Genomic DNA, 17,404 nt, shown 5'->3' on the forward strand with positions numbered 1-17,404 from the left:
CACTTCAGCCCTTTAAAAGGAGCCCCCAACCTCCTGCATCGCCATTTTATTTTTCTGTAGAGCACTTATCACAATCTAAAAGTACTTCTTTTCTAAGACTAGACTCTGGCGCCATAATGTTAGGGTTTGAATCAGTCCTCTCTTACCAGCTCTAGGACCTTAGGGACTGAAATTTGCTGAGTCAGTTTCCTCACCTGTAAAACGAGGATAATAGAGGTACCTTCATCCCAGGGCAGTGTGCTGAGGCCATCTCCTGAGAGACGTACAGCACTTACATGGGGTTTCCAATGTGCTGATCTTGACCATACCAAATTTCTAATGACTGGTGTTGCCTGGCTCAGAGGCACTCAATAGTTTGTTGAACAAATGAAGAAACGAATTCAAAGGATGATTTTTTTTTTTTTTTTTGGCCCCAGGAGGTAGCTCAGACAGAGGGGTGCGGGTTGGAGGGGAGCACCTCAATTAAAGGCTCCTTCCTGGGCAGGAGCTCAGAGCCTGGGGAGCAGCTACACTCCTGTGAAGAAGCAAAGGCTTCGATGGGTGGCCACATGGGACCCTGTCCCCAAACCAAAAGGAGTAGACATAAGAATCAGGGTTCAAGCCTGTACACTCTCCCTCCCCTGCCATCCTTAACTACACACTGCAGTTAAAACTGGCCTCAGCTACTGAACAGGCTCATTGACAAGCTCAAGCCAGGAAGAAACAGTGCCCCAGCCTCCCTAGGCCCCCTACTTCCACAGCCCTCTGTCCCCTCCCCTCCCTTCTTCTCCCCCTCCTCCTCTTCTCTTCCCTCCCCTCTGGTGGTCAGACTTGGCACTTCTCCCTGCCCCCAGGGGCCAGGGCTAGGACAGTTTCGGGAAGGGTGGGAAAACCTGCTAAACAGGGTGACCAAAGCCTGAACCGGTTGGACAGGGCGGCCCCATCTCCCCCCAGCAGCACTGTCCCTCTCCTGGCCCACAGAGCAGAGGCAGGAGACTCACAGAACAAATCGTTTTATTACACTGAGGGTGGAATGGGGCCTGTGGGAAGTAGGGGAGTGGGTGGGGGTGGGAGTGTGATGTCGGAGTGCCCCGGGGGGTGGGGGAGGATACAGAGGATCTGGCTCTGTGGGCCAGGTTGGGGCTCACTCTTGGGGGAAGGGGAAGAGGAGGCAGGCACTAGAGAGCCACTTTCCACTCCTCTCACCCAGCCCCGTGGCATTAAATAAACAAAAAGCAACTCTGTACAACAAAACATACAGGGAAGTCCTTCTCCCCAGCCCTGGACTGTGCAGAGTGGGAGGGGCAGCTCTGGAGGATGGGTTGGGCCCTCCAGCTTGTGATGCCACCCCAGGCCCCTTCCCAAGGCCATGCGGTGGGGGCAGGCAGCTTTGAACAGGAAGCAAATCTTCCTCTGAAATCCTAGGCCAACAGGTCAACCGTGTGTGGGACTCCTGGCTCAAAGGTTTTCTGCGTCTCTCAGACCCTTGAGCATTCTCAGGAACAAGCAGCCTGAGCTTAGCTGAGACACCTCCAAGCCAGGCTTGAGCCCTGGTCTTGGAGGCAGAATGGGTCTGGGAAACAGGCTGGAGGTATACAGTCTCAAAGTCTTCCCCAGCCCAGGCCTCCATCTCGGCAAGGAGGAAACAGGGCCAGGTGAGAGCTGGCGAAAGCCCTCGAGAGCCCCTGGCTCAAGGGCCAAGGCAGCCCCTGGCTCAGAGGGGTCGGGTCGTTTGGTAATAGACCAGGTGCTCCATGTCCTCGGTGGTGGAGACCTTGGAGCTGGTGGGGGTAGGGGGTGGGGGATGGCCGTGGCCGTGTCTGTGGAAGCCCTTCCTCTGGTTCTTGAAGAAGCAATAACCCAGGATGGCTACCACCACCACGATGCAGGTGCCCAGCAGGACTGCGATGGCCACTTCCATGGAGCCTGGGGGAGGAAGGGGCTGACTGCAGCGTTCCCAGAACCTGCTTAGTTCTGACACCCACCCCTACTCTGTATCGAAGGGACCAAGGCAAGTGGATGCCGGGTGTGGAAGGACCTCTGGCCCTCGGGCAGCTGAACAGCTCCATTGAGAGCTCAGTGGGAGGGATTCTGATGGGCCTCGGTCTCAGCTCCAGGTTGCTCTCCTTGCAGGCATCACAGGGAGGGGCCTGGGACTCTGATGGCACACCCCTAGCACGTGCATTTTTATGCTTCTCCCTTGCCCATGGCAGGTATCACTATTGATTGTGGTGCTCTGTCCCTTCAGCCAACCTCAGGATCCTTCTCAACACAGGTTTAGGCAGTCACAACCAATTGTGTGGAGTTGATCCCTGAGTTGATACCTAATTCAGTGGTGACAGGGCGGACTGGGGCTTACCTGTGTTGGGAACGGGGCTTTCCCGCCGAAGACCAAACACATCCTTCTCTACAAAATGATAGGGGGAGAAACAAGTCAATCTGAAGGGCTCAGAGACTCAGCCACTCCTCAGCAGTGCCCCAGACCCCCCCACTGCCATCCTCTCCCACCCCCATTCCAGCTGCTCTGAGGACGAGGTGTGACCAGCCCAGGCCTTGGGACACAGCCCAGTGTTCTAGTGCTCCAGCTAAGCCCTTCCCCTCCCCATCTTCTTCCCCCACTGCCCGGCTCACTGGAGATGCCACGACAGGACTCAAGGCACTGCTCCTCCTCCTCAAAGTTGTTCTTGTTGCCATAACAACCGCCATAGGTAAAGCGGGCGCAGCGTTCAGTGAAGGGGTTATAGTACCAGCGTGGGATGCTCTCCAAGCAGAGGCCGGTGTCTGGCAGGTCCACGCAGTGGCCTGGGGGGTAAAGAGCAGGCAAAGGGGGTAGTGTCCACAAGGCATCCCTGCCACCACCAGGCTCCACATGGCTGCTGCATGTCACCTCCCAAGCCACCTCATGCTGAGGATGGCTGTGACTCAGTGAGGGCCTCAGGGGCCCCAGAAATATTTGGCCCATCTGCAGTGTTGCCAGAAGCAAGGGAATAAATCCAGGAGAGTAATCTTAGGCCCAGAATTACCCTAGGCTGACTCACATAACTATATCTTTTTCAATTTTCTTTCAGCATTCCTGATTATATCAAGGACTTGGTTTTCTCTCTATCACTGGATGGTCTAACTTTTAACAAAGAAAGCTCAGGATCTGGGCCTTGGCAGGCAACATTGTCCAGCTAGAATTGATTACCATGTTTCATTGTACTTTTTTAAATAGTCAGTCTCAATTTGTGGCACATAATAGAGGCTTTCCATTTATGGTAGTTATGTAACATTTCCTTTATAATACAGTAAGTTAAACCAGTAACATCTCAGCGACACGTGGGTATGACTAAATTTCTGAAGGTGTTAAGAGGATGTCTGATGCTTGGGAAACACAGAAGGAAAGCCCAGGAGGCGCGCCCAGCCTGGTACACCCAGCAGGCCCGTTTGGTATGTTGATGGGATGAGTGAGGACGGCAGTGGAGCCCTGACCCAGGGGACCTGTGCCGGAGCTCACCTTTGTCTCTGGGGAAATGGATCCTCTGGAGTTTATCAAAGTCACTGGTATCTGCAAAGATGAAAGATCAGAGACTCAACAAGGGTCTCTCAGAGGGGCAGGGCAAGCGGTCCAGCCCTCCCCGCGGCTGCCCACCGCCCCTCCATCTCCCAGGCCTCACATTTTTCACAGGTGGCCTCGTCGGAGGCGTCGGGGCAGTCGGGAGTGTCGTCACACTCCAGGAAGCTGTCGATGCAGCAGCCATCGCTGCAGCGGAACTTGCTGGAGTGACAGGTGCCAGAGCACACTGGGTGGGGGCAGGACGGGGCAGTGGGTGAGGTCAGGCTCCAGCAGAGGCCAGCAAGTACCAAGGGTCCATCATCTACTTGGCCCTTTCTACCCTAATGCGACAGCATGACCCAACCCCTGTTCCCTTTCCACCCCCGCCCCCCAAACCCTGCTACACGCAAAATGGGCAGACCCAGATTAGGAGGATGCTGGGCTGCAAGGGGTGGGTTGTTTGTGGTCCTCCACATCCTATGAGGGTAGGACTGGTTTGGGCCAAGGCAACATGGTCAGGGCCTAGACCTGATAAGGGCTGGAGGGCTGGCAGGGGTGAGAGGAATAGGGAAAGGAGCAAAGCCCACCTGGATGGTGCCTTTCCACTGAGGGGCCTAGGAGAGAAAAACCAAGAAGTGAGAGTAGGCAGGGCCAGGCCCCGAAGGGCGAAGGGATGAGCTGACAGGGGCCTGGGGACAGGAGACTCCCCCACCCACCTCCCTGACCTGTGACGAGGTAACACCTACCCTGGGGGAAAGTGACCTGAGCCCCAACACTGCTTTGCAAAGGCCCACCTTGCACATTGCGGCAGGCGAGCTTGCACTCTTCTTCCCAGAGGTAGTTGTTCTTGTTGCCCAAGCAACCCCCATAGACAAAACTCTTGCAGATCTGTTCCGTGGGGTCGTAGTACCAGCGGGGGAAGGAGCCTCGGCAGCGGCCCACCTTGCTGGATGCGAGGCAGTATTCTGGAGGGAGGAAAGCTGGTGAGGGGGTCTGCGGGCCCAGTCAACTGAGGTAGGGGGTGGCTCCTAGTGCTACTTCCCACCCCCTTCCTCACCTTCTGTCTGCTTGGTGGACAGCACGGTGACTGTGACATTGGACGTGCTCTCTGGCTGCTCTGAGCCGGCCACTGTCAGCTGGAACACATAGCTGCCTTCCTTGAGTCCCCACAGCTCCACCTGGTCCGGGTCATTCCTCTACACACAGGAGTGGCCATCAGGCTGGGACCCCTCGATGCCCCTGGGCTGCCCCAGGTCCCCCTAGCCAACCCCCCACCCCCACTGGGGAGAGCAGAGGGACTTGGTATTAAGTGTATCCTCAGCTCCTATCCACCCCACCCTGTCTGGAGCCACGGGTTGGCTGATGGCCTCAAAAAAGGGGCCCTGGAGAGCTGAGGTGAGGGTCAGGGAGCCAGCCCAGTGTCTCACCTCTACCCGGACATCTGTGTCACCCTGCAGTAGGTGCCAGTCTGTGTTCTCACTCTTCAGCATGAGGGGTTCCTGGGGCTGTACCTTCAAGTCTATGCCTGCCAAGCTCTTGGGGATCCCGGACCCTGAGAGGAAGGTGAGATAAGGTGAGGTATTCATTCTCACTGAATGGACAGGATCTCTCCTAGGGTGAGGGGTTGGTGCCGTATGGGTGACCTAGACCAACCTGAGACTTGGCAGCCTGCACAGGGGTACAGATGGGCGTTCACAACCAAACCACCTTCTTGTCCTCTATTTAGATATATTATACTACGACGTTTTTATGTTGTAAAACCAACTTTCTGAAGCAAATTACCGAGCAACATTGCCATCTGATCCCATTTAGGGAGAAAAAAAAAATATATATATATGCACATATATTTGGAAGGGGGGCTTTTCCTGTTTTCTATAATAAGCAGGTACTTGTGATAATTGCTTTAAAAAGTTAGTAACAACACTTTTGAAAAGCCAGATAAGTTAATGTGTAATTAACACCATCACCCCTTACTCTGTGGCCTAGATCACTGCTGAGAAACCCATCTGGATAGAGGCCTTAAGCACAGAGTCCCCAGGCTGTGCCGTGTCAAGCCTGGGTGTCCCAGGATGATTGGCCACGGAGGAGGATGCCTCTGCCATCTCAGACAGACTCAGCCTCTAGTTACAAGAGGACCCAAGGGAACCATGCCCTCCCTCGACCAGAGGGTACCCGTGCCTGAGGCTTCCTCGAGTCTCAGGTTAGGGCTGGAGAGAGAAACAGCACAAAGCAGGATTCCTGCCTGCAGTGGGTTGAATGGTGCCCCCCTCCCCAAAATGTCCGTGTCCAATCTCCAGAATTCATTAATTGACCTTATTGGGGAAAAAAAAGGTCTTTGCAGAATTAATTGATTTAAGCATCTCCACATGAGACAATCCTGGATTGGCTGGGTAGGCCCTAAATCCAATGACAAGTGCCTTTAGAAAAGAGAAGGCAGGGAAGGTAAAGAAGGCTGTGTGAAGACAGCAGGAGACTGCAGTGATGCAGCCAGGAGCCAAGGAATGGCTGAAGCCACCAGAAGCTGGAGGAGGCAAGGAAGGATTCTCCCCCAGGGTTTTCAGAGGGAGCGTGGCCCTGCTAATACCTTGATTTTGGGCTTCTGGCCTCCAGAACTATGAGACAGTACATTTCTGTTGTTTTAAGCCACCCAGGTTGTAGTAATTTGGTACAGTGGCCCTAGGAAACTGACACATGCCCTTGAGGGTGTTATGGGCCACTTAGGCAGAGAAGACCCAACAGCATGAGGCAACATGGGACAAAAGACCCAACAAGATGAAGGGATTTGTGGTACATAAACGAGACAGGAAATGGATGTTCAGAGAAGGGAAAGACAGTGGCAAGTCAGAGGGAAAAGGCGAGGCTTGTGAAGAAGACAGAAGGGATTTTTTGATTCTTTTGTTTTTAAATTTGTTTGGTTGTAGGGGAGAATGTTCTGTGTTGCAGATGACAGCAGAAAACGTGATGAACCAAAGCAACGAGCCAGGAATTTGCAAGGCTGGTTTGGTGGACGTTAAGGAGACCAGCCTGCCTGGAATAGACCTCCAAGGGCCCTGGATGCTGGGTCAGGGCATGTGGACGCACCAGGAGTGACATTCAAATATTTAACAACTGGTGATACAGGAAGGAAACAGACACTGGCTGTGAACAGTAGCACAAAGTCCTTGCAGCCATGGCTGCACTAGACATTGACCTCCTAGATGCCAGGTCGAGGTCCAGGAGTCCTAAGGGAGGGGTCAAGGGCCCAGGCAGCAGGGAAACTCCTGAGCTCCAGTCAGCATCTGTTTACCTATCTGTTTGGAATTATTCCTCTGGGGCAAGGAGGCTGGCCAGTGGACCAGTGCAGGGGTTCAAGGTAGATGCAACAGGAGTGATCTAAAGTAAGGGACAGCTGAGAGATGGAAAGGAGGATGTGAGAAACAATTCTGGGCAGACGCTTCAGGCTTCCGTGACTGACAGGTGCTGGGAACTGGGGAAGGAGAGCCAGGGCAAGAGCGGAAGGGAAACCAGGTAGAGCAGGAACATGTGGGTTTTAGTCAGAGAGAAGTTGAATTTGAGGGAGGGAAAACCATCCAGAGGGGAGGTGCACAGTGGGAGCTCCAGAGAAGCCAGAGATGGAGAAAGATCTGGAGTCATTAACAAAGCTGCCCCTTGTTGAAGTGTGCCTGGCACCAGGCTAGGTACTTTACCTGCAGCATCTCCATTAGGGGTTGCCAAACTACGGCCCATGGGCCACATCTAGCCCACCACCTGTTATATTTTTAAATGATTGAAAAAAAATTTAAATAACACTCCGCGACATGTGAAAAGCACATAAAACTCAAATTTGTATCCATAAATTAAGATACAGATTCACCTATTTATTTACATATTGTGGATGGCAGCTTTGACATTACAATGGCAGAGCTGAGCAGTTGTAACCAACACTGTATGGCCCACAAAGCCTAAAATATTTACTATTTGAACCTTCACAGAAAGTTTGTTGACCCCGATCTACATCGCCTACCTTCCTAACCATCCTGCCACAAATGCCTTCTTTCCACATGAGAAAATTGACACCAAAGAGGTTAAGTGACTTGCTCAGGGTTGCTGAGTTTCTAAACAGCAGGGCTGGGATTTGAATCAGGTTCTTCTGACTCACGCTCTCTCCAAAACATCAAAGTGCCACACTGCAGGTCATACCTGCTTAGAGCTATGATTTTGATTGCCTTTATAATGTTACGGTTTTGTTTTTGTTTTTAGCTTAGGTAATACACGTACATAATGAAAAATTTTAAAAATACTAAAGGGTAGTGAGAATTAAGTCCCCTCTTCTTAACCCTTCAGGTTCCTCTCTCCAGAGGCATCCACTCTTACTAGTCTGGGTGTGTGTGTGTATGTGTAAATATCAAGAGAGAGAGAATTGAATTCACAAGCATGCAGGTTCTTCGTCTTGCTTTTCCCTTAACACATACTGGAAATCATTTCATAGCAACACATAACAAACTTTTTTCAGTTGCATAGTACTCCATTGTATGAATGTGCCATAATTTACAACATGTTTAAGCAGTCCACCAGTATCCTCTTAATTTGGATTCTTCCTTTCTTCCTAAGAACTAACCCATGCTGCTTCAGGGTTTATTATTATTAAAACAGCACCACAGTATCCAATTATAGGATGTGTTGACAGACACCTAGATTGTTTCCAATTCTCTGCTCTTATAAACAGTACAGTGAGTGACTGGCTGGTAAGTTGTTTTCCACATGTTTAAGTATAGCCGCAAGATTAGTTCCTGCAAGTGGAACTGTGTTGAGGGTTATGTTATGTGCATTTCAATTTTTGATGGATATTGCCAAAACTGCCCTCCACAGAGGCTCTGCGGAGGGTGTGTCAAATGAAAGAGTGTGTTCAACGGAAGCAAAGGTAAAGAGATAATAACACCTGGTAGGAGGCTGAGTCACAGGGAGTCCTCTTTGATGAGGCAGAGGAAACAGAGTCAATAGGGGACTCACAGAGGGTGGTCCCAAAAGTGAGAAGAACAGGACACACAGTGACAGCAAAGGGATGGGAGAGGAGAGCTTCAAAGGAGAAACATGTCAGAAGGTGCAGAGGCCTCCAGGAATGAGAAAAGGGAACCAAGGTTACAGGGGTTGAGGGGAAGTAAGGCTGGGAGAGCAGGCAAGTACTTGTCTGGAACCAAACCTCAGCCTGGTGGCTTGAGGGCCCAGCAGGGGCCAGCCCCAGGCCCTGAGGTGAGAGGCCAAGCCAAGGGGGCAGTGAGCTGGGAGGAGCCCATTCCTCCCTCCTTGCATTTTTCAAAAAGTAATCAGCAGTCTGAAAGGGGAAAGAAGACAGATTACTTGGCAGTCTACTTAGCAGACAGACAGGGCTAGCCCCATCGGCCCCCAGGGTGGAAGTGGCAGCAGAGTGATATGTCAGACCTTGGGCCGAATCAGCAATGTCCACCCACAAGCAGCTGGTCCTCTCCAAGTCCCAGCCCCTAGGAGCAAGGGGCAGATGCCCTGCCCTACCACTCCCTTTGTCCCACCCCCAAGAGAGCAGAGGGCCAGAGTGGCAATAAAGCCAGCCCCTCCCCCAGCTACCAGGCCTCAGGACATCTCCAGGGCAACAGACTCCACCTTCTAAGCCACTCCTCCCTCAGAAAGTGGGGGAGAGCAGGGGAAGGGAGAGGAAGGACCCAGGTACTCAGGAGGCCCCAGGAATCTGGATTGGACCGGCCTAGCCACAGGCAGGGAAAGGGGAACAGATCGAACCACCCTGCGGGGGATTTCCCCAGTGCAAGAATCAAAAAACCCCTGAACACTCGCTTACCTTGCCTGCCTCGGTCTACCCTGGCCTAGCCTCCAGGATGCCATAATGTTTGTACCCACTTCCAACCTCTCTGGCCAGGCTTAGCTGAGAATGGACTCCCTGACATGCGCACAGCATCCTCCACTCACCCAAGCACTGCAGTGCCCTGAAATGGCTAGGGTTCATGCTAAGTCTAAGCTTTAGCCAGCTCCCCACAGGCCCCAGGAAATCTCCACGCCATCCTGAGTTGTCAGCTAGGCCAGTTAGGGGGTGGGGAGGTTTCCAGAAGAGGAAAGCCTCGTCTAGCTCTGCTCCCTGACCAGACCCCAGAGTTTTAGGCACTGGCTCAGCAGTGGGACTCCGATGGGTCTTGTCAGAGCAGGGAGGGCACAGGCATCTCAGGTCAGTTAGAGTCATCACCACCTACACTCTGCTGCTTCCTGTGGAACAGGCTCAGGCCCTGATCCAGAGGGAACCAGTGGCCCAGCCTAGCCCAGAGACAGTGTCTGCCTCCCGGAATCTCCATTCCACCTCTCCTCAGAGCTCCAGGAGAGCTATTGGGAGGACGGGGAGAAGAGCAGGCCCTTAACCAGGAAAAGGGTGGGCAGAGAAATCCCTTCTCCGCTTGCCAGAACTGAGCACCGCGACTCAGCCCCAGCCAGTCCTGGCCCCTGGGTACCCCAGTCTCTGGTTCTGTTGTCCGCTAGGCTGTCAGAGACAGGTTTTCTACCAGAAAGGTGCTCTTATGTGGAAAAGAGCACAGGAATTTTGGAGGTCCTGCCTGGGGTTGAGTCCTAGGTCTCCCATTTGTGGGCAGTGTTATCCTGGGCAAATTATTTAACATGGGAGTCAGTTTCCTAATCTAAAAAGTGGGACAACTACTAATAGCACCCTTTTCAGAGGTGGTTGTCATGATGCCTAAGTGAGAGGCTGAGTGGCACAGCAATCAGCAAACTGTAAAGTACTAATAGAGGTTATTAGTGTGACCCATCCCTGCCCTGGAGCCCCACCTGGCCAGAATAGCAGGTGGAGAGAATGGGGAACGAAGGTCTCTGGAGGGGCCCTGATCCCAGTTAACTGCTCAGTCCCAGAAGGAAAGAGGAGGAGCCCCACGTCCCACTTTGCCTTTATCCCTGGAAGTAAACAAGGTGAGCAGACAGCTTGGCTACCAGATCCTAAGCAGGAAGAGCCCTGACTGCTTACGAGTGTGCACACACACATACACTTGCCTGGAGAGATGACATCCCTTCCCTACCAGGTCTACATACCATTGGGCTGACTCAGCCAGCAACCCTCCTCACCCCCACCCCAGAGCCTCTATACTGCTCCCTCCCTAGTTGGGTCACCCCCCCAGACTGGGTTTGTTTTTTATACTCTGGGGATCTGGCAGTTTTCCTCAGACCACCGAAAGTTCAATACATTGGAGGAAGGGTGCAGAGAGATGCTATAACCAATCCCAGCAGTGGAGATGGAGCCTATCCTTCACCAGGTTCACTTGATGGCCTCAAGGTGCCTAGGACAGTGCTTGTCCGGGAATACCTATCTAGTCACCAGGTGGCCTCCAGATAGTTCACTCTCTGCCCTGGCCAGGCCTATTAGGGCCAGAAGTGGGAATCCCCAGAAGCTGCCTCTTCGTTCCCATACACACATCACAGAGCACCAGCCCACTCTCCATCCTGAATTTAGGAGCCATTCTGGGCTCTAGAATGTCACCCCTCCCCATTCCTGTAGCCTGTGTCCTTCATTTACTGTTTATGCAGCCTACTTCTAAGGAGGAGTTGGGGTAGAATGGGTCTCTCCTCCTAACTCCTTTCTGATGCTGGCCTCGCGCAGGACTCCATAACCAGCCCCTTCTCTGGGTCGTCCCAAATCCACCCATCCCGCCACCCTCGTCCTTACCTACAAAGCCTTGGGTCCGCAGCTCGCGGTAAGATCGATAAACCTCCCGCCTGAGGTAGTTGATGAAACCCTCCCTGGGTGCGAACTTGCACACAAAGTTCTGTTCGTAGAGGCAGTCGATGAGGAAGCAGGAGGCGATGGCGTCCTCCCCGCCGTCGGGCTGTAACTCCACCAGCGCCAGATTGCAGTTTTCGGAGCTGCAGCAGGCATGCACGCAGTCCCGGCCGCGGCGCACGGTGAGGGAGCGCAGAAAGGTGGCCCCGTTTCTGACCGAGGCGTTGGTGTCCAGCACGAAGGCAGGCACCCCGGGGGTAAAGCGGCCCAGGCAGTTGTCTGCCGTAAGCAGACCGGGGGGCACCGGCGGTGGCCCGGCCTGGGTGCGCAGGAGGCCGATTGCGCCCAGAAGCCACACGGCGACCGCCAGAGTGCGGGCTTGGGAGAGGCAGGCCCCCGCCATCGTCCTCCCAGGGACCATAGCCCTCCTCCCCACAGGGGTCACCTTCACAGTGCGGGCTTCTGGGCTCCAAGGGTGCTAGCGACCTGAGAAAGGGGAGGGGAGGGAGGAGGAGACACCGGATCAGCCAGGAGACTTCAAGGGAGGCGGGCCGGCCGGGAGGAAGTGAAGAGGAGGACGGAGGAGCACCGTGCACCCCGGGAGTTAAGTGGGGCACGCAGGCCCGGTCCTCTTACGCACACTCCCGCGACCCAGCCACTAGACGGCTAGAGTTCACGTACCCGGACACACGCACGGGCGCAGAACAAAGGGCATGCTCCAAACCCGCTCCGCCTCCGCCTCGCTCTCCCAGACCCGGGTTACCTGCGCAGGTGAGTGGGGTGGGGCCGAGGTTCCGGTCCCGGCCTCCAGCGCGGCTCGGGACGCCGCTTCCGCCCCGATGCCTGGTGTGCTGGGGATCGGCCACCTCCTCCCCTCTGGTTTCTGGTGAAACTGAGTCAGCGCGGCCGGGGCGAGGCAGACATTAACCCCAGTGCCGCCGGCCCGCCCACGCCCGCCGAGCCTTCACCGCACCAGCTCCCGGACCGCCTGCCGCGCGTCCCCGCGATCCCCGACCCCTTCCCCGCAGCCTGGTTCCCAAAGGGGCTCATAGGCCCTGGTGCCCTGCCTCGGGCCGCGCCCCTCAAGGCTGCTCTACGCCGGCTCCACCAAGTTCAGCCTCAGGTAGGGGGGATCCCGCGCCCCAGAAGTGCACCCCTATCCCCGGAGGCCAGGACAGGACGCTCTAGCGAATCGGTCACCCAAGGGTCGGGTGCTCTGGGGCGGCTGCCTCCGGCTTTCTTTTCCAGTCGGAACCAGCTTTCTCAGACCCGTGCCTGAGGCGCAAGTGAAGCTGCTGCAGGAGGAGAAATGGGGAAAAGCCCGACGCAAATGATCTCGCTGTCATGGTCAGCCCTCGGGGACTCATTTCCATCCCGTGGCGGGAAGAGATCCCAGAAGCTGTGTGAATGCCCCTTCGGTAACCGGAATCCGGGATGCCCGTCGTCGCCGCCGCCTTTGCCAGCTCCGGAAGCCCTCCTTTCTGCCAGAGTGAGAAACTGAGGCGAATTCCCAGGGCCAGGCTTCCCTGCTTGACCCGCAGTGGTTCCTTTTTGTTGGAGGCCCTTCCTCATCTTGTACTAACATTTACGTTCGGGTCTCTGTTGGAGCTGAGTCTGTGTTAGCCTCATTGGTCGGCTACTTCCTTCCCTGGAGCTCAGAATCCCTCTCCTCTCTCACCAAGGGGATGCTCCTGGTCAGGAGCTGGCTGCTCTCTTCCAGTGAAGTGCCATCCTTGGAAGCTAGGGGTTCCTGCTCATCAAAGTAGCCGAGTTAATAAATTTCACACAACCACGGACTCCTTGCTTTTCCTGAGTGAAGAAAAGACCATTCTTAAAAATACCATTCTCTTAAAAATCATTCTTTACAGAGCAAGATTGATCCTGTTAATGCTCTCCCCAAAAAGAGACTCAAAGCCTTTCCATGATGACTTAACAACCCCCCACCCAATGGGAACAGTCTTCCTACTTTCTCTTTAAGGGCAGCTTTGCCCACTAGGTCATTGTAGCCAAACCTGCAATCATTTTCCCTGGCTGAACTGCAACATTCCCCAACTGCCCATATTGTGGATGTTGGGGTGGGAATTTGGGGTCTGTCTCCCCTTCTCTGGATTTTCTGGAGTTTTACACTATCCCAGACACAGTGGGGAACACAGAGCAAAGATGGTACACTGGGAATGAAGCCTAGGATTGTGCAGTTACTGGAAAGAAAGGATTTTGTTAAAATTTGATTCCTGTCTCCTTCAATACCTTATACACACAAGAATCCCAACACAGGAGACTATTACCTTATGGTACTATTACCACCAATTTATCATTACTTCCATCATATACACCATTACAAAAACCTGTATCTATCAAGCCCTAACAATGTCCAAACCCTGTTCCTAAGTACTTCCCACACATTGGTCCATATACTCAAAACAAACCAAGAGACCTAAACAAGCATTTATCCAATGAAGACATACAAATGGCCAATAGGCACATGAAAAAATGCTCGATATTGCTAATTATCAGAGAATAATTAGCAATTTGAATACAAATCAAAACTACAATGAGGTATCACCTCATACCAGCTAGAATGGCCATCATTTAAAAATCCACAAACGATAAATGCGTCACACCCTTTTGAAGAAAAGGGAACCCTCCTACACTGTTGGTGGGAATATAGTTTGGTGCAGCCATTATGGAAAACAGTATGGAGTTTCCTTAAAAGACTAGGAATAGACTTACCATATGATGCAATAATCTCACTTCTGGGCATATATCCCGAAGAAACTCTAATTCAAAAAGTATATGCACCCCAATGTTCATAGCACCACTATATACAATAGCCAAGACATGGAAACAACCTAAATATCCACCAACAGATGACTGAATAAAGAAGATGTGGTATATATATACACAATGGAATACTACTCAGCCATAGAAAAGAATAAAATAATGCCATTTTCAGCAACATGGATGGACCTGGAGATTGTCATTCTAAGTGAAGTAAACCAGAAAGAGAAAGAAAAATGCCATATAATATCACTCATATGTGGAATCTAAAAAATAATAATAAAGAAAAGAAAAAAGAAGACACTAGTGAACTTACCTACAAAACAGAAATAGACTCACAGGCATAGTAAACAAACTTAACGGTTACCGGGGGGAGGAAAGGGGGTGGGAAGGAATAAATTAGGAGTTCAAGATGTGCAAATACTACTATACATAAAATAGATAAAAATCAAATTTCTTCTGTATAAAAATCAAATTTCTTCTGTATAGCACAGGGAACTGTATTCAATATCTTGTAATAACCTATAATGAAAAAATATGAAAACAAATATATGTATGTATAAGTATGACTGAAATATTACACTGTACACCAGAAATTGACACACTATAACTAACTACACTTCAATTTAAAAAAAAAAAAAACACCAAACAGATCATTTAGATTTATGTGTATTTTAGAATTTTACACAATGAATATGTCTTTTTTAAAACATCTCTTGAATAATATTTTTTAAAGTTTTCTAAATGATTATATATTTTACATAGCATTTTCTTAACTATATTAAATATATATGCATAGCAAAAAGACTAGAAAGAAACTTGCCAGAATGCTAGCAGTGGTGGTTTTTGTGTGGCAGGATTATGGGGAAACGTTTTAGAAAATTTAGAAATGTTTCTAAAATGAACATATTTTAACTGGGAAGGATTCCAGCTAAAAAAATTAAATAAAATAAAATGAACATGTTTTTCTTTTATTATAAAAAAAATTTAATAAGAAAAAAAGCATTTGAGAACAGCCTAGTTCTGATGGGGTCTGCCTACTGCTTATTTTATCCCACCACTGGAGCCAGGCCAGGCCAGGAGAGCAGGGCAGACACCCTCACCTCTGGCCAGGCCTGCATGCTCTTTATTTCCCCACCCTGCTATGACCCTGTGGTGCTGGTGGGTTTTCTTCCTATTTTATCTTGAACCTGGAGTTCCCTTATCTTGGGCAAACTTATTGGTGAATGGTGACATGCGCAGGTCAATGCTGAGATGGAAGAATGTAAATAAGGAGCCTTACTCTAGAACTAATGGGCATAACTCATTTGTGTGCCATCAAGCTTCACTGGGGCCATGTTGTGTGCTCATGTAGACTCTCACCAACTCCCAGTCTACAGATGAGGAAACAGGCTCAGAGAGGCCCCATGCATGAACCCATCTGTGTTCCAGTGTAGGCATTCATGAAGCTTGCATATTGCAATCCATCACCAAGTTCTGTTGGATATTACCCCCTAAATAGCCCTTCAATCTGTCCACTTCTCACTATCAACAACACTACAGCCCCCAGTCAAGCTCTACAGCAATGGCCTCCCAACTGACTTTCAGGCTTTCTGCACCCTCTGATCCTCTCTCTATTCAACAGCCAAGTTTATCTTTTGGAAACTTAAATCTGAACATGTCAGCCTTCCCAGCCATCCTTGCTTAAGATTTTGCAGTGACTTCCAGTGCTCTTGGATAGAGACAAAACTCTTGAACATGGTTCACAGGGCCCTGCCTAGATACCTCCACCCTTTCTGCCTCATAGCTCACTTTTGCCTTCCTCATCTCTTTGTTCCAGCCCCACTGATTTTTTCTAGTCTTTTGTACTCACCCTCTCTCTCCTGCCACAGGGACTTTGCCTGATCTGCCAGATCTATTCCTGCTGGTCCCTGTGCCTAGTTAACTCCTACTCATCCTTCAGAACTCAGTTCAAATACTACAACTTGGTAGGTCACATCCTCACTAGACATCCTATAGCACCTATTACCTTTTCTCCAGATCGTTAAATATGTGGCTGTTTTTCATTTATTTGATTAGTTGATTAATGTTTATTTTTACACTAGACTGTAAGTTGCATGAGGCCAGGGACTGTGTCTTTTTTGGATCACCAATTCCCAGTATTGAGCATAATCCTTGGCCTACCAGAGAAGCTGACAAAATCTTTGTTAAATGAATGAATTAATGAATGAACAAAACCCATGGACTCTTCTGATCTTTGCCTGGAAAGGCTCCCAATCCCTTCGGAAGACAGAAACAGAAGAAGGAAGGAAACACCTTAATAATTACTGCCTATCAGAGAGTATACCAGGTCATCAAAGTAACAGCTGAGTCTAAGGCTGCATTTTAGAGGCTTCCCTACCCCCTTCTCATATCCACCCTCTTCCAAAGAGGGCCAGGAAGGAAGCCACTGCAGAGAAATCCCAAGGTCAGCCTTTGAGACTGAACCTCACCAAGAAGGCAGGGAAGATGAAAAGGCAAAGAAAGGAAGGAAAGGGATGTCTACTGAGAAGGGACTCTGTTTTGGACATCATGCTAAATGTTTACATACATCTTGTCATTTAATCCTCTCCCAAACCCATTCAGCAGATGAGAAAACAGACTCAAAGAGGTTGTGAAACTTGAAGGTTATAAAACCAATGCAGGGCAAAGCTGAGTTTGAACTGGGATCTGTCAGTCTTCCTCCAAAGCCTGGGCTTTCCCAGGCTACCATCCTGGCCTCCAGCCCTCAAACACCTCCCCTACCCTGTTAACTTAGGGCCTAAAATTTCATCATTAAAGATTCATCCACTGGCCTCTGTCTAAAACTCTTTTAGGAGTCAGCTTGTGATGGCTGAAGTTGATACACTGCGAACAGAAACTCAGCATCATAAAGGCAAGCACTGCAAGACCTAAAAAGAAATACCTAAACAAAAATTGGAATGTGGGAAGTAAAGGGGATGAGGGAGTGTGACTGAGGGAATTAATTTTTCATCTTTCATGTTGAAAAGACAAATGGACAAATGTATGATATCACACCAAGGAATAAGGGTGGTCACAGGAGAACTAAAAACAGAAGCTGTTGATGAGTTGCCTCTGGAGAGTGGAGCTAGGGAAAGAGAAACTTTCATTTTCTATTTGCCCTTCTGAGCTGTTCTTTTTAATTTTTTTTTTAAAGTACAGTATTATTCTGTTGTGTAACTTCTAAAAAGTTTCAAAATTTTTGTTACAAAAGACTAAACAAGCAAACAAACATCCTTCCTTGAGAATGCAAGTATGTCTAGAAGTATTAGGTCTTGACACCTGGGTAAACGGTTAGGCCTGCAGGGTTGTTCTGTGTCAGGAAGGACGTGAGTCAGGGGAGGGTCATGTGA

The 17,404-nt window shown here is 50.7% G+C and overlaps 1 protein-coding gene and 1 long non-coding RNA gene across 5 annotated transcripts; one reads left to right on the top strand and one right to left on the bottom strand.

The window, feature by feature from the left end:
* Window positions 1–976: 976 nt before the first annotated feature.
* SPINT1 (serine peptidase inhibitor, Kunitz type 1) lies at window positions 977–12,160 on the bottom strand. 3 transcript variants are annotated; one of them, XM_006176623.3, is made up of 11 exons: window positions 12,019–12,160; window positions 11,202–11,741; window positions 4,942–5,066; window positions 4,572–4,710; window positions 4,309–4,479; window positions 4,102–4,128; window positions 3,636–3,761; window positions 3,476–3,526; window positions 2,611–2,781; window positions 2,339–2,386; window positions 977–1,905 (listed from the first exon to the last, which is right to left on the bottom strand). In XM_006176623.3, exons 2-11 carry the CDS (start codon window positions 11,674–11,676, stop codon window positions 1,694–1,696), a joined length of 1,545 nt encoding a protein of 514 aa, XP_006176685.2. In that variant the 5' UTR covers window positions 11,677–11,741; window positions 12,019–12,160; the 3' UTR covers window positions 977–1,693. The 3 variants fall into 3 exon arrangements, with proteins under 3 accessions (XP_006176685.2, XP_014407766.2, XP_014407767.2); XM_014552280.2 differs by having other exon boundaries at window positions 11,937–12,052; XM_014552281.2 differs by lacking the exons at window positions 3,636–3,761; window positions 12,019–12,160 and having other exon boundaries at window positions 11,202–11,931.
* LOC116664151 lies at window positions 11,888–13,051 on the top strand. Of its 2 annotated transcripts, none has more exons than XR_004320508.1 (2): window positions 11,888–12,026; window positions 12,504–13,051. It is a non-coding gene; the product is annotated as an uncharacterized LOC116664151 (long non-coding RNA). The 2 variants fall into 2 exon arrangements; XR_004320509.1 differs by having other exon boundaries at window positions 12,026–12,378.
* Window positions 13,052–17,404: the final 4,353 nt, after the last annotated feature.

Source organism: Camelus ferus, chromosome 6 (assembly GCF_009834535.1).
Source record: "Camelus ferus isolate YT-003-E chromosome 6, BCGSAC_Cfer_1.0, whole genome shotgun sequence".
In the NCBI taxonomy this organism is placed as follows: domain Eukaryota; kingdom Metazoa; phylum Chordata; class Mammalia; order Artiodactyla; family Camelidae; genus Camelus; species Camelus ferus.

Coding starts and splice junctions, on each gene's coding strand:
- SPINT1 (XM_006176623.3), bottom strand. CDS start 11,676: ATGGTCCCTGGGAGGACGATGGCGGGGGCCTGCCTCTCCCAAGCCCGC. Junction 5,067..11,201: donor GCGGACCCAAGGCTTTGTAG/GTAAGGACGAGG, acceptor CCTTCCTCTCAG/GGTCCGGGATCCCCAAGAGC. Junction 1,906..2,338: donor AAGCCCCGTTCCCAACACAG/GTAAGCCCCAGT, acceptor TTCCTCCCCCAG/GCTCCATGGAAGTGGCCATC.